At 34.0% G+C, this 12,748-nt stretch overlaps 1 protein-coding gene across 2 annotated transcripts in view; it reads left to right on the plus strand.

Annotated features, from left to right (window-relative positions):
• The window catches only part of CFAP69 (cilia and flagella associated protein 69), a 54,596-nt gene that overhangs the window by 16,045 nt on the left and 25,803 nt on the right, over positions 1 to 12,748 (plus strand). For both annotated transcript variants that reach the window (XM_027573485.2, XM_027573486.2), the window contains exons 3-9: positions 45 to 110; positions 2,716 to 2,825; positions 5,124 to 5,200; positions 7,626 to 7,724; positions 8,700 to 8,849; positions 8,949 to 9,126; positions 10,772 to 10,895. In XM_027573485.2, coding sequence (XP_027429286.1) covers positions 45 to 110; positions 2,716 to 2,825; positions 5,124 to 5,200; positions 7,626 to 7,724; positions 8,700 to 8,849; positions 8,949 to 9,126; positions 10,772 to 10,895 — 804 coding nt within the window. The remainder of the gene's footprint in view (positions 1 to 44; positions 111 to 2,715; positions 2,826 to 5,123; positions 5,201 to 7,625; positions 7,725 to 8,699; positions 8,850 to 8,948; positions 9,127 to 10,771; positions 10,896 to 12,748) is intronic.

Consider the following 12,748-nt stretch of genomic DNA (forward strand, 5'->3'; position numbering starts at 1 on the left):
AGATTTAACAGCACAAAAGAACTAAAATAGATAACTTGTTTTAGGATGATTTAGAAGAAAAACAACTTAAATCTGTCAAGAAACTGGTGCAGTGTTATCAGAATGGATTTGTATCCTTTACATATATATGTATGTTTGTTTCATTTATCCTAAAATGAGAGAATTTTTATTAGAAAATATATTATTTTCCTCTTGCTGCTGTAACAAATTACCACAAACTTAGTGCCATAAAACAGCTTAAAGCTTTTATCTTACGGTTCTGGAAGTCAGAAATCCGAAATCAGCGTCACTGGGCTAAAGTCAAGATGTTGGCGGGGCTGGTTTCCTTCTGAATGCTCTCGAGGTGGATGCCCATCCTTGCTCTTCCCAGCTTCTAAGGTGGTCAGTATTCCTTGGCTCATGGCCCCTTCCTCAAAGTAGCACCACTCTCACCTCTGTTTCTGTGGTCCCATCTTCTCTGATCCTCTCCTGCCTCTCTTTTTCCCAGGTAAGATCCCTCTGATTACTGTGGGCCTATGTGGATAATCTGGGATAACTTTCCCATCTCAAGATTTTTAATTTAATCACATGTGAAAAGTCCCTTTGCCATGTAAGGTAATATATTCATAAGTCCTGGGACTTAGGATGTGATCATCTTTGGGCAGGCCATTATTCTGTCTACCACAGAAAGTATCTAACATTTTGTGTTTTTCACAGAATTATACTTTTTGTTTTTCAGAATATAAAATTGAAAAAACAGATTAATGTACTTAATTCTGTGCAGATAATGGCAGTTTTTATAGACTCAGAGAGACAGTGGATATAGTTAGGAGGGCCAAGTCAAAGTCTTATTTCTACCAATATACTTGATTAGTTGTAATTTTGATAAACTTCTTAATTTCTCCACCCTTATAAAATGGGGATAACAGCACCCCATGAGGTTGCTAGGAAGACTAGATGAGATAATGTACATGCAAGTGCTTGATAACCAGTAAAATATTATATAAATATGTTATCCCCATTGTATATATCACCTGATTGGAATATATGGAAACCAGTGCAACTCAGAACTGTCTGTGCTCAAGAACCAGTTTATTGTTAGGTTGTTGTTGTTATTGTTATAAGCTTTGCATGTATTAGCTATTACAGAAGGCAATACAGTTGTCACAGGAAACTCTCACCTTCTGTAGTCGTCTTACCACAGACTGGTAACAGAGAATTTCAGAACTGGCAGTGGTCCATAGAGCACCCCTTCAGTGGTAGTGATCTCCACAACCTCCAAAAATTCTCTAAAGATGTAAGTCTCTAATATTAGCTTGTTTCAGTGTTTCAAACATCTTAAGCCTCCCATTCAGGGAAATGTGCCTTAAAATTTTATTTTAATTCTTTTATTGCCTTATTTTAGCCTCCTTTTATATGGATTTGTTGAGTCCATCAGTTACCTGAGGGCTTGTGGATATCAAGCATTATTTACTGGTAGCCAAAAAAGTCTACTAGCAAGTGATTTCTTTCCCTGTCTTATCCGGATACCTCAACACCTCCATCATTTTTTTTTTTTAAAGATTTTATTTATTTATTTGAGAGAGAGAGAGAATGAGAGATAGAAAGCACGAGAGGGAAGAGGGTCAGAGGGAGAAGCAGACTCCCTGCTGAGCAGGAAGCCCGATGCGGGACTCGATCCCGGGATTCCAGGATCATGACCTGAGCCGAAGGCAGTCGCTTAACCAACTGAGCCACCCAGGTGCCCTCCATCATTTTTTTCTTCTTCAAGTTAGAGAGTTAGGGGCAAATGGCTCTATTTTTTTTTTTTTTTTTTTTTTTAAGTAGACTCCACACTAGGGCTTGAACTTACAACCCTGAGATAGAGATCAAGAGTCAGACTTGGTTAACCGAGTGAGCCTGCAAGGTGCCCCCAAATGGCTCTATCTCTGAAGGCCTTTCATAGGCTGCCTTTATATATGATAAAACATAAAGCAAAAATAAGAGAAGTATCTTGGTCACTTCCATAGGTACAGAGGTTTGTACTTCCAGTATATCCAGCTTTCCCATCTTTTCCTAAGAAGATCCTAGAAAGAGACTAGAAGTGATAGGACTCAACCACAGAAGTATGTCACAACTATCATGTTTCCTTGGCTTTAAAAGAATATCCGTGAAATTTGTTTATGTACCGCTTGAGTTTTTTAAATAGATAAAAAGTGCTGTTACTTCAAGATTTAGAAGAAGTAAATTCTGCTTTTATACTAGTTTTAAATGAAATAAAATCTCAACTTATACCTTAAAAGCAAGAAAATGCATCTGAATAACATTAATAAAATAAAGAAAAGGTAGGGTTGGGTTGTTTATTCTGGAGCAGTGTATGTTTTGTGTGTGAGTGGGGAAAAGATGAAGGATAAAAGTGAGTCATTAACTGTTTTCAATTTTTATTACTTATTGTCAATAGTTATTGATCAGCTGAATCCATGGTATAATAGTTAGTAATCAAATTCTAAAGATGTGGTGAGAAGAGAAAACAATATTTTGAATAAGAGGTTACTGAGACAAAAATTAAATAATGTTCCTGAAAAAAATATGGTTCTAAGTTTTCCTATTTACAGTTCAAAATTAGTATAATTAAAACATTGTCAACCACATTTAACAAAACAGATGGAATTCTATAGATTTTCTTGACAGAAATCTATAAAGACTATGCTGATAAATATTAATCTTAATTTTATTTCTTAACTAAAAGTATTAAAGCCCCTAAGGGATTTAGCACAAATATTTAAAATTTTGAATCTGTGTGCAGAAAAAATTGAAAACCAGCCCCACTTTATAGAATCTGCATTAAATATCCTAAAATTATGTGGGTAAGTCTCTTTTCTTTAATTTACATTAGCATGCAGTATTTTATTATGTTTTATTTTGTATTACAAAGATATACAGTATGGTATAGTAAAGAGGTAACTCAGAAAACTTCACTTGATCACTTGATTCCAGTTGATATTTCAAAGGTAGTCACTTTTATTGTAGTCTGAGATAGCTAGCCACAAAAGATTAAACTGTAAGTATATTAAAATGTTTTGTCATAATAAGTTGTTCTCAAGAGAGCAATAAATGTAAGGTGAAAGCAAGAAATTGTGACTTTTTAGAGAATTTTTGAGAAAATTTATGAACACTGCTAAATAGTTTGTCTAGTTTTTTTCTCTTTTTAGAAAATTTGACTCTCCAAGATATATTAATTTCTGAGTCATGTTTTATTGATTTTTATTGATTTTTCAAATTTGAATGAAGAATAAAATATCACCAGTCATTTCTGGTATATATTTTTTATGTAAATTAGAGGTGAGCATTATAAAACCAATTTTAAATTTGTTTATGTAAATGTAAATTACATAAATATAATTTTTAAAATGTAAATTAGAGGTCAACATTATAAGATTAATATATCCTGTCCTCCATATTATTTTTTCTCCAACCATTTGGGGGAACTAGTAGTATCTTCAGCTTGTTTGCTGCCACACAGTAGCTAATCCAGATATACATTAAAATATCCATTTTTAGTTTTCAATATAATATTGTAGAGGAGATTTCTTAAAGTAGGAATAAACCTTTCCATAAATTTAACCTTCTAAATCTTTCTACCAATTTAACTTTTTAAATAGCATGTTTCTTTTAGTATACAAATAGTAGTAGTAGTAGTATGTATACATGGTAGTATGTATACATGGGAGTTTCAACTCTTACTCTTAGTAGCAATAACATTTAAAAATTTTATAACTATATACACTTCATTTTTTTTGATATCTGAACAAAATCATAAAAAATAATTTATTGAATGCCTTTACCAGGGCTTACTTTTTAATACAGACTGTGAAAAATAAAGAAATAAACTACTGCTCTGGTGCTTTCAAGGAAATTTTATGTACTAATTGGAAATTATTATTATATTGATGTGAGATTATATTGTTATTTCAAATTTCAAGGTTCTGCAAGTCCTAGAAATACCAGGCCTATAAGCATTACTTTGAGCAATGCCAGTGAAGAGCTCCACCAAGAACTGGTTCTCTGTGAAAGCTGTGATTGAATGTTTCCTCACATAAAATGACAAGACTTTGGAATTACACTCTTTACTTTCCCTCAGATTTCATAATTATTCACATTATTTAATTTTTTTCTCCTTTCCTAATTTCTGTTTTCATCCTGTGTATTTCTCCACACCTCACCCTCACTTGATCCCCTTCTCAAGACAATTTTGGGGGATAAAAACATTGAAAATAAAAAATAAAACCTAGCCTTTCTGTTTTGGCTTCTATGTAATATGTTTTCTCACTACATCAGAAGTATAATGCATATTATTTTTATAACCTTTTGAGGGGGAAACTCTTCTAGTGCTTTATCTTATAGATTGTTTCCTCTGGTAGAAAAGGAAGTTTGAGGACAAGAAGTAATTTTAGACTTCTTCACTTTAGAGATCCAGCTTGAGCTGGATAACAATAAGTTATTGATTTCAAATGAAAAATTCTAGTAAACACTAAAAAATGAACCTCTGTGGCATTTATAAAATTTTCCTTTCATAGCTTGCCCTTGAAATATCTTGAAATTTTTTCTTGAAAAACTTGAATTAAAAGTCCTATAGAGAGGATATATTATACTTTTATATAGCACATGAGGTTCAAATTTTGAACTCATGAAATACCAAAATAGTTCATATTTTGTATTTAAGAAATAATTTTTTCTCCTTTGACATTTAGACTAATGACCTAGGTTTGAATGCCCTGTCTTTTATGATTTTTAAATAAATTATTTTCAAGTAACTTTGGTTATAGTAGCGGTGAAGTATAATTCTAATATCATTAATATTTGTTATGTTTTTATATAATTAATATAAATTCTTAAATTTTTTATTTATACAGTGTTGCAAGATGGCTTTCTTAACCCTTGCCTTTTATGTTCATCTCTCTTCATTTTCATAAACCTATTCTATCTTCTATTTGGTCAGTTAGAAACACAAAAATTTTTTGATAGTTGCCAATTCTCCCAGGGCTACAGAATAGGATATTATCCTCATTTAATTCTTTAGAAAGGATTTTCCCCTACTTTGCCAATGATGGTTCAATTAAGGACTTCGTTAAACATAACTCCTGCATTCTTCATTCTTATTGAAGCTTGCCATTTTTGAAAAAGAAAGTATCAGATGAAATAACATATGCTGAAGATACTGCTAATTCAATCGCGCTTCTGGGTAAGTTAAGATTTCTTCAAGATCGAGGGGTGTAGTATATGACAGGCCCTCCTGACAAGAAAGAAATGTCTTAGTCACTAAGTTTTAGAATACTCTTTCAAATGTAGGTCCTTTTCTTGTTTCCGATTGGGAATTAATCATAGTGTGCTTGATGATAATTTTTGTATTGTTTTCCACTAAGGCGTTTTATGATACCAACAAGATTCTGTGTTCCTTAATTGAAGGACTGGCAGATGCTTATTTGTCTTGATGTTATTTAGTTTGTTGAAATATTTAACTTTTTTGTAAATCTGAAGTATATGTACCTCTCAATAATCACAAAAATGTTTTCAAATTAAACTCTAATAATTGCTAAAATTTAATTGCTAGAATCACTGAGATCCAAATTATTCATTAAATAATCTAAAATTTTAAATAAAATCATAAAATAGGGAAACATTAATCCTTTTATATCTAAATAAGTTTCATAGTCTTAACGGTAGATATTCTGGGAGAAATTATTATGGCCTAGAGTGGATAAAGGCATCAAGGAAATTAGAATAAACATGGGGAGTTAGATAAGGTGACCACAAGGAACAACCAGGTTGGAAACTAACAGGAAACTTTAATTCTGTGAATCTCTAGCATCGAAATTTACACAGAGAAGCCAACCCATTATCATTAATGGTCATTAATCATAATATTAACAGATAAAAGATGTAGGTTTGGTTGATAACATTAAAAAAATGCCTCTGTTACCCTTATTTTTAAATGTTGTCTCTAAGAGTATTGGTAGGCATTTGTATGATAAATACATGGCTCTTTCTTACTGTGTCAGTCTGCTCTTTGCTGAATAACTGCTTGCCTGTCTTCAAACACTTGAAGGAAGTATGAACTCTTAGCTTAAAATGAGCTCCCTTCACTGATTGTTGACTGCCAGTGCTACTGTTCTGTCCCTTGTTTTTTAATAGCTGGAAACATGAGTTTAAACTAAAATAATTGTATAGATTATAAAGGGTTGAACAAAGCTGTTCATTTTTACTAATAACTTCCAGTTTCTACTATGTAGTATTAAATCATATTACTTTTTCTTTCAAGCAATAGTTATTTCTGATTCAAGAGTAGGATTTTGGAAATGTATGAGGGAAAAAGTTGGTACTCTGTCCTGAGATTATGAAATAGGAAACTGTGAGAAATAATCTAAACTTAAAAGAACTAAAAGGGTAGAGAAGCAGATGAGAAACCTTAGAATTTCCCATAAACTTGAACATTTGTTTAGTTTTGTTGGAAAATTTTAGTTGTTCCTATTGAATAAATTTTTCCAAAACATAGTGATTTTTTTCAACATCAGAGGAAGTGTTCAAAAAAAAATTAAGGGAATCATCTTGAAACTGTCTTCTTTTCTTCTTCTTTTTTTAGTGGTATCTTTTGCAGATAGATTCTCCTAAAGCAAGGGTGAGATTTTCCTATGTGCTTCCTCCTTCTGTCCATTTGCATCCCCACTCACTGATCATTTCCAGAACATTATGCAAATCCTAATGCAAAACAGGAGTGTTTCAGGAACACCTCATTATCTGTTTCCCTCACGGAATCCACTCACATCTGGTTCAGCCCTGAAGCTGATTCTCCCAACTCCAGTCATCCCAGGCATGCAGAGGACATGGAATAGTTCCAGAATCCCACAGATCATTTTCAGATTCTCTTAGGGATCATAACTTGTAGTTCATCAGAGCAAGAACAATCCAGTTTGAAGTACAGGCTGAAGCCAGTTCAGAAGTAATATAGATAGACCTGAAAAGGAAACTTCCCAATCCTTCATCTCCACCAAGATAACATGAACATGAAACTATTATATGTAGGGCAAAGATTGCCTAGAAACTCACTGTTTTCCAGTCTGTCTGCAAATTGAAAAGCAGAGCTCACTTGGAACTTCGCTAAGCAAAGGATGCATTATTAGAGGCAACAAATTACTGATTCTCTAGTTAAAGAGAAAAATGCTAACCCATATCTTGCCAGAATAATAATAGTAACTTACTATATGCCAAATGTTATTCTCAGCTTTTTATCATATTAATTCCCACAGCAATCTTTAAAGTAGTAACTATCATTATACACATTTTATAGATGAGAAAAGTAAGACACAAGCTCACATAGGTAGTAAGTGACAGAGCCAGTATTTAATCTTAAACAGTCTGGTTCCATTATTTATGTTATTAACCATATTTTCTTCCTTTCTTCCCGGGAAGGAAAGGCTGAGTTGATTGAGGAGCCAAATATTATAAGGATAGGTCCAAGATATTTCATGTATGCATGTGTGCATGTATAAAATTACATGGTCCAGTTTGAACTTCTAGTGAGGATATTTTTAATCATATTACTAACACATTTAAATTTGCAAGTAAACATGACAATGTTATTAAATAGCAGTCATTTCTCTTTCTGGCAGGTGAATTAATGAAAATACCAAATTCTGAATTGAGGATACAAATTTGTAAGTGTATTGTTGACTTTTATCATGCAGAACCACCAAAGAAGCATATTACAGGTGAAGTTTTCAATGATCTTTTAGTAATAACTAATGTCTGTAAAATAATATTCTTTCTCATTCTCTTTGAACTTGGAAAGACACAGTGGGATTGATGCAGGCTGGCTAGGTCCAAGGACCCAGAGGGGTTCCCACTGGACCAACCAAGAGGGTCGTTGGTTCTGTGCAGGATAGGAATCAAACACAAGCCAAGTGGAAATGAGAGCAGAGATTACCAAAGACATAGAGAGAGTGTAGATATGGACAGAGTGTCCGGAAGACTCAGAAAGGAAAGAAGAGTGAGTCTTGTCCTTGCTTGGGGCCTGTGGTTTTTATTGAGGATTATGGTCAGGTGCACCTGTCTTCTCAGGCTCCCAGAAACAATAGGTGTCTCCAATATGCCCTCGAGCCAGGTGTCTTGATGAGTCAATATTCTTGGAAAATGTTTATGATGACTCTGCCCAGTTATTCTTTAGATATTGTCTATTCTGGAAGACTCCAAAGAAATAATTAAATCCTTGACCTTTATAAGGAGGACATACGTCATTATATTATATATATAATATATACATTAAATTTAATTTTAAATTTTTGAGTTGACTCATTACCTGGCCTTTTATAGAAAAAATTTTGCCCAGGGGCGCCTGGGTGGCTCAGTTGTTGGGCGTCTGCCTTCAGCTCAGGTCATGATCCTGAAGTCCCAGGATCAAGTCTGCATCATTTGGCTCTCTGCTCAGCGGGAAGCCTGCTTCTCCCTCTCCCACTCCCCCTGCTTGTGTTCCCTCTCTCGCTGTCTCTCTGTCAAATAAATAAATAAAATCCTTAAAAGTAAAAAGAAAAAAATTTGCCTATCCCTGTTCAATACCACTGTAAAATGCCATACTTTTTTTTAAAGTTGTTATTGCTGTTGTTTAATAATATTACTCATTCCTTTGTCTGAACATAGATGATTACTATGTGAGGTAACTTACATATTTATTAACTAATTGTTGTTAGGTTACCAGCAAGCAAGTTCATCATACAAGATTAAGATGGCTGAGGTCGGAGGACTGGCAAAAACAATGGTCCAATCATTGGCCTTACTTGAAAATCAACTTGTTGAGAAACTTTGGGTACTTAAAGCTCTGCAACATCTCTCAACTTCTGGTTTGTATATTATTAAATTTAAATACTTCTTTCTGAACTATTTTTGTTTCTGTTTAATGGTGTCAAGACTGTACAATGTAAATAATTTTTAATTTTCAGAAGTTAATTGCACTTTAATGATGAAAGCACAAGCAGCCAGTGGAATCTGTGCTCACCTCAATGACCCAGATCCCTCTGGACAGCTTCTGTTTCGTTCATCAGAAATACTTTGGAATTTATTGGAAAAATCTCCAAAAGAAGAAATCATACAACAGCTTAGTAACTTGGAATGTTTGCTGTAAGTAAATGGTTACGTAGGAATGTTTTTTAACCTTAAAATGACAACCTATAACATAACTAATGTCTTTGTTTGAATTTGTTTTCAATTAGGCTTTTGAGTCATATAATGACTATGTTTCAGGACATCATTTTTATGCTGTGGTAGGAATGCATCTGTGCAATAGCAAGCCATTTTTTTCTATTTGGAAAGATTTTAAAGTAGCTTGTTAACAAAACTAAATTATGTCTTTGAAGAAGTATAAAATAAATTAGACATTTAAAAGAACTATTTCTTTTGTTCATTCAATAACTTATTTTTAAATACTCTCTTCTGGATATTGCAATAAGCATTAGCAATAAAATATAAGCGAGCCTTTAAGTTATTCATTTATTCATCAAATAATTATTGTCTGCTCTGTGCCAACTTCAGTACTAGGCCGTAGGAATACAAACGAAAACAATGCAGACATGATCTCTGCTTCCAAGGAATTTGCATTATGTTAGAAGATGGACAAGTAAACAGGCAACTAAATGCTATGAAAGAGACTATCACCGGTGCTACATGTTGTCTAGAAAAGAGTGATTCTGCACACACCCAACCCAACTGATTTAAACCACATAGGATACTTATGGGCTTATATAACTACAAGGTCAAGGATAAAACTGGTTTCATGTCCTCAGCAAATAACAGGATGTGACCTTCATCATCTTTCTACAGTCTTCCATGGTGTTAGCTTTATTCCCTAGCTCCACATGGTGAGACCTAAAGGAAGTTTAGGTTCACATAATTACAACCCCAAATCAAGCAGAAGAGAAGACTTCCTCTTCTGAAAGGCCAAAGAAAATTCTTTGAATTGAGTCTCTGTTGATCCTGAGTGGTCTAGGATGGCCATATGCCATCCCAGAATGAACTACTAGTGACAGAGAAATGCTCTGGCTAAAAGGAAGTTGAAGGCAACTTCGCAAGACCAAAAGAGTAAACGCCTAAATAAAAATAAGGGTACTACTATAAGAAGGGCAAATAAGGGGCACCTAGCTGGCTCAATCTGTAGAGCATGCGACTCTTAATCTCAGTGTTGTGAGTTCAAGCCCTACCCTGGGTTTAGAGATTACTTAAAAAAATAAAATCTTAAAAAAAATGATGAACCTGATGAACACTAATTTGGTATCTGAATGATAAATACAAACTGACAACACAGAAGAGTTTTGCATTCAGAGAGCATCCTAGACAGAGGAACAGAAGTGAAAATAGAATTTAGCAAAATAAAAAACTGGAAGATATTCAATATATTGGGAGCAGAAAATAGAATCGTGAAAGATGAAGCTAACAGTGTTAGCAGGGACCATAACATGAAAGGCTTGATAAGGCTTGGTAAGAAGGTAGGACTTTTTAATCTTAAAGAAAAACCTTTAAGTAGTTTAAAAAGGAAAATGATATGAATTATCTTTACTTTAGAGCAGTCACTTTGCCCACAGGTATAGATTTGGATTGATGGATTCTTATCTGATACAGACTTGAATCCTATGGCATATTTGGAAATGTAGAAAAGATCAGAAATACTTTGAAATGAATAGTATAATATAAAAAAGGGGATTTTGTTGATAGACACTTAAGTGGCATTTGCATGGAAATACGGTTTTAAAGATCTGATTTTACTTTCTAGGGCTTTGAAGGAAGTATTTAAAAATCTGTTTATGAGAGGTTTTAGTCATTACGATCGTCAGCTTAGAAATGATATATTAGTAATCACTACAATTATAGCTCAAAATCCCGGAGCACCAATGATCGTAAGTATGAGTCAAACTGCATTAATTTTGATTGTGGAACAATCAAATTTGATAAATTTGGTGTGGGGGGAAGGAGTCCTAAACAACGTTGTAAAATTTATGAACTTTGTTGTGATAGCAAGTTATGTTATAATGTCATTATGGTCACCAGTAGTTCTGCCAGTTCTTTACAACCTTTCGGAAACGAGATTCTCTTTCATATTTTATAATTCGCTTACATATTTACCATTTATGATGTATTTCTTTCCTTGCTGATGATACGAGTTTATATCTGGCATCATCTCTCTTTCACCTGAAGAATTTCCTTTCCCATTTCATATGATGCAGATCTGCTGGCTGCTGGCAACAAATTTTCTTAATTTCTTTTATCTGAAAATATCTTTAATTCAGCTTAATTATTGAGGTCTGTGTTCATAGAATATAGAATTCTAAGTTGAACATTTTTATCTTTTGGCACTTTGAAGCCATTGTTCCACTGTCTCCTGGCCTCATGTTTCTGATCAGAAGTATTATTTCAAGTTGTTTCCCCATGGACAATGTATCACTTTGCTTTGTGGCTGTTTTTCAAGATTTTCACTCTATCTTTGGTTTTCAGCAGTTTTACTATGATGTGCCGAGATGTGATTTTCTTTGTATTTATCCTGCTTGAGATTCATTCATAGAGCTTCCTGAGTATGTAAATTGACTAAATTTGGAGGATTTTTGTCATTGTTCTTCAAATATTTTATCAGCCCCATTCTCTCTCTCCCCTCTTCTGTAATTCAGATTACATGCATGTCTGTCGTGAGGCTCTGTTCACTTTTTTCAGTCATTTTTCTCTCTATACTTCAGATTTGATCATTTGTATTGGTCTATATATCTAAATTCACTGACTTGTTTTCCCTGTCATCTTCATTCTGTTATTAATCCTATCCAGTGCCTTTTTATTTCAGATGTTGTCTTTTTCAGTTTTTGAATTTTTGTTTCCTTTTTATAGTTTCTATTTCTCTGCTGAGAGTTCTTGTCTTTCTGTTTAATATGAGCATCTTTACCATGGATTCTGGTGTACTCTTCTGAAAAATACTTATTCTTTTATATTAATAGGCATTTAGTTTGGGCTCCTCATCCCTACGGTGAATGGCAGGTCAAATCTCAGTTCATTTCTTTTAGCCTTACCTAGGATGCTTGAGTAGTCCCTGCCCTGGCATGATTCAGGCATTAGCCAGAGACTTGGCAGTTTATACACGGAAGTTGAAGTTCCCTTTCCGCTGCTCTCTCCCTTATGGGATTTCTCCCTTCACTTTCCAGGAGCAATAGTTGCCCTGAGATTACCTCTGCCCTCTGAGTGTTCAAACCACTAAGATAACAGCTTTATCCTGAGTTGTAGCATCCACACATGGTGTGGACTAGGGCCTGGCTTCAATCTAAAAGCCATTTTTTAAAAAAGGGACACTCATGCAGTACCATCTCCTTCTTCAAAGTTCTGACTCCCCTACAGTATTTACTTGGTTTTGGTCACAAGACAGTTGTTTTTATATTTTGTTCAGAGTTTACAGTTGTTACCTGTAGGAAGGTTTCTTATAGAAGCTACTCTGCCATCCTAGAAGCTGAGCCTCCCTATATCTTATAATGTAGAAATCACTGAATGATTGACATCCCAGAGTAGAGATCTTTGGCAATGATATTCACATAGCCACAAACTTTCTAAGTTGTATTTAAAGGAAATTTGGGAATGAAGTCCTCAATCCCAATGGTTATCAAATGATTATCAAATGATTATTGGTTATCAAATGATCCCAACAAAGAACAGTCATAGAATTTATATGCGTAAATGGGGGCAACAATCCTACCTAGCTTTCTGGTCAAGGCTGCAA

The sequence above is a fragment of the Zalophus californianus genome, chromosome 12, assembly GCF_009762305.2.
Source record: "Zalophus californianus isolate mZalCal1 chromosome 12, mZalCal1.pri.v2, whole genome shotgun sequence".
NCBI classification, from domain to species: domain Eukaryota; kingdom Metazoa; phylum Chordata; class Mammalia; order Carnivora; family Otariidae; genus Zalophus; species Zalophus californianus.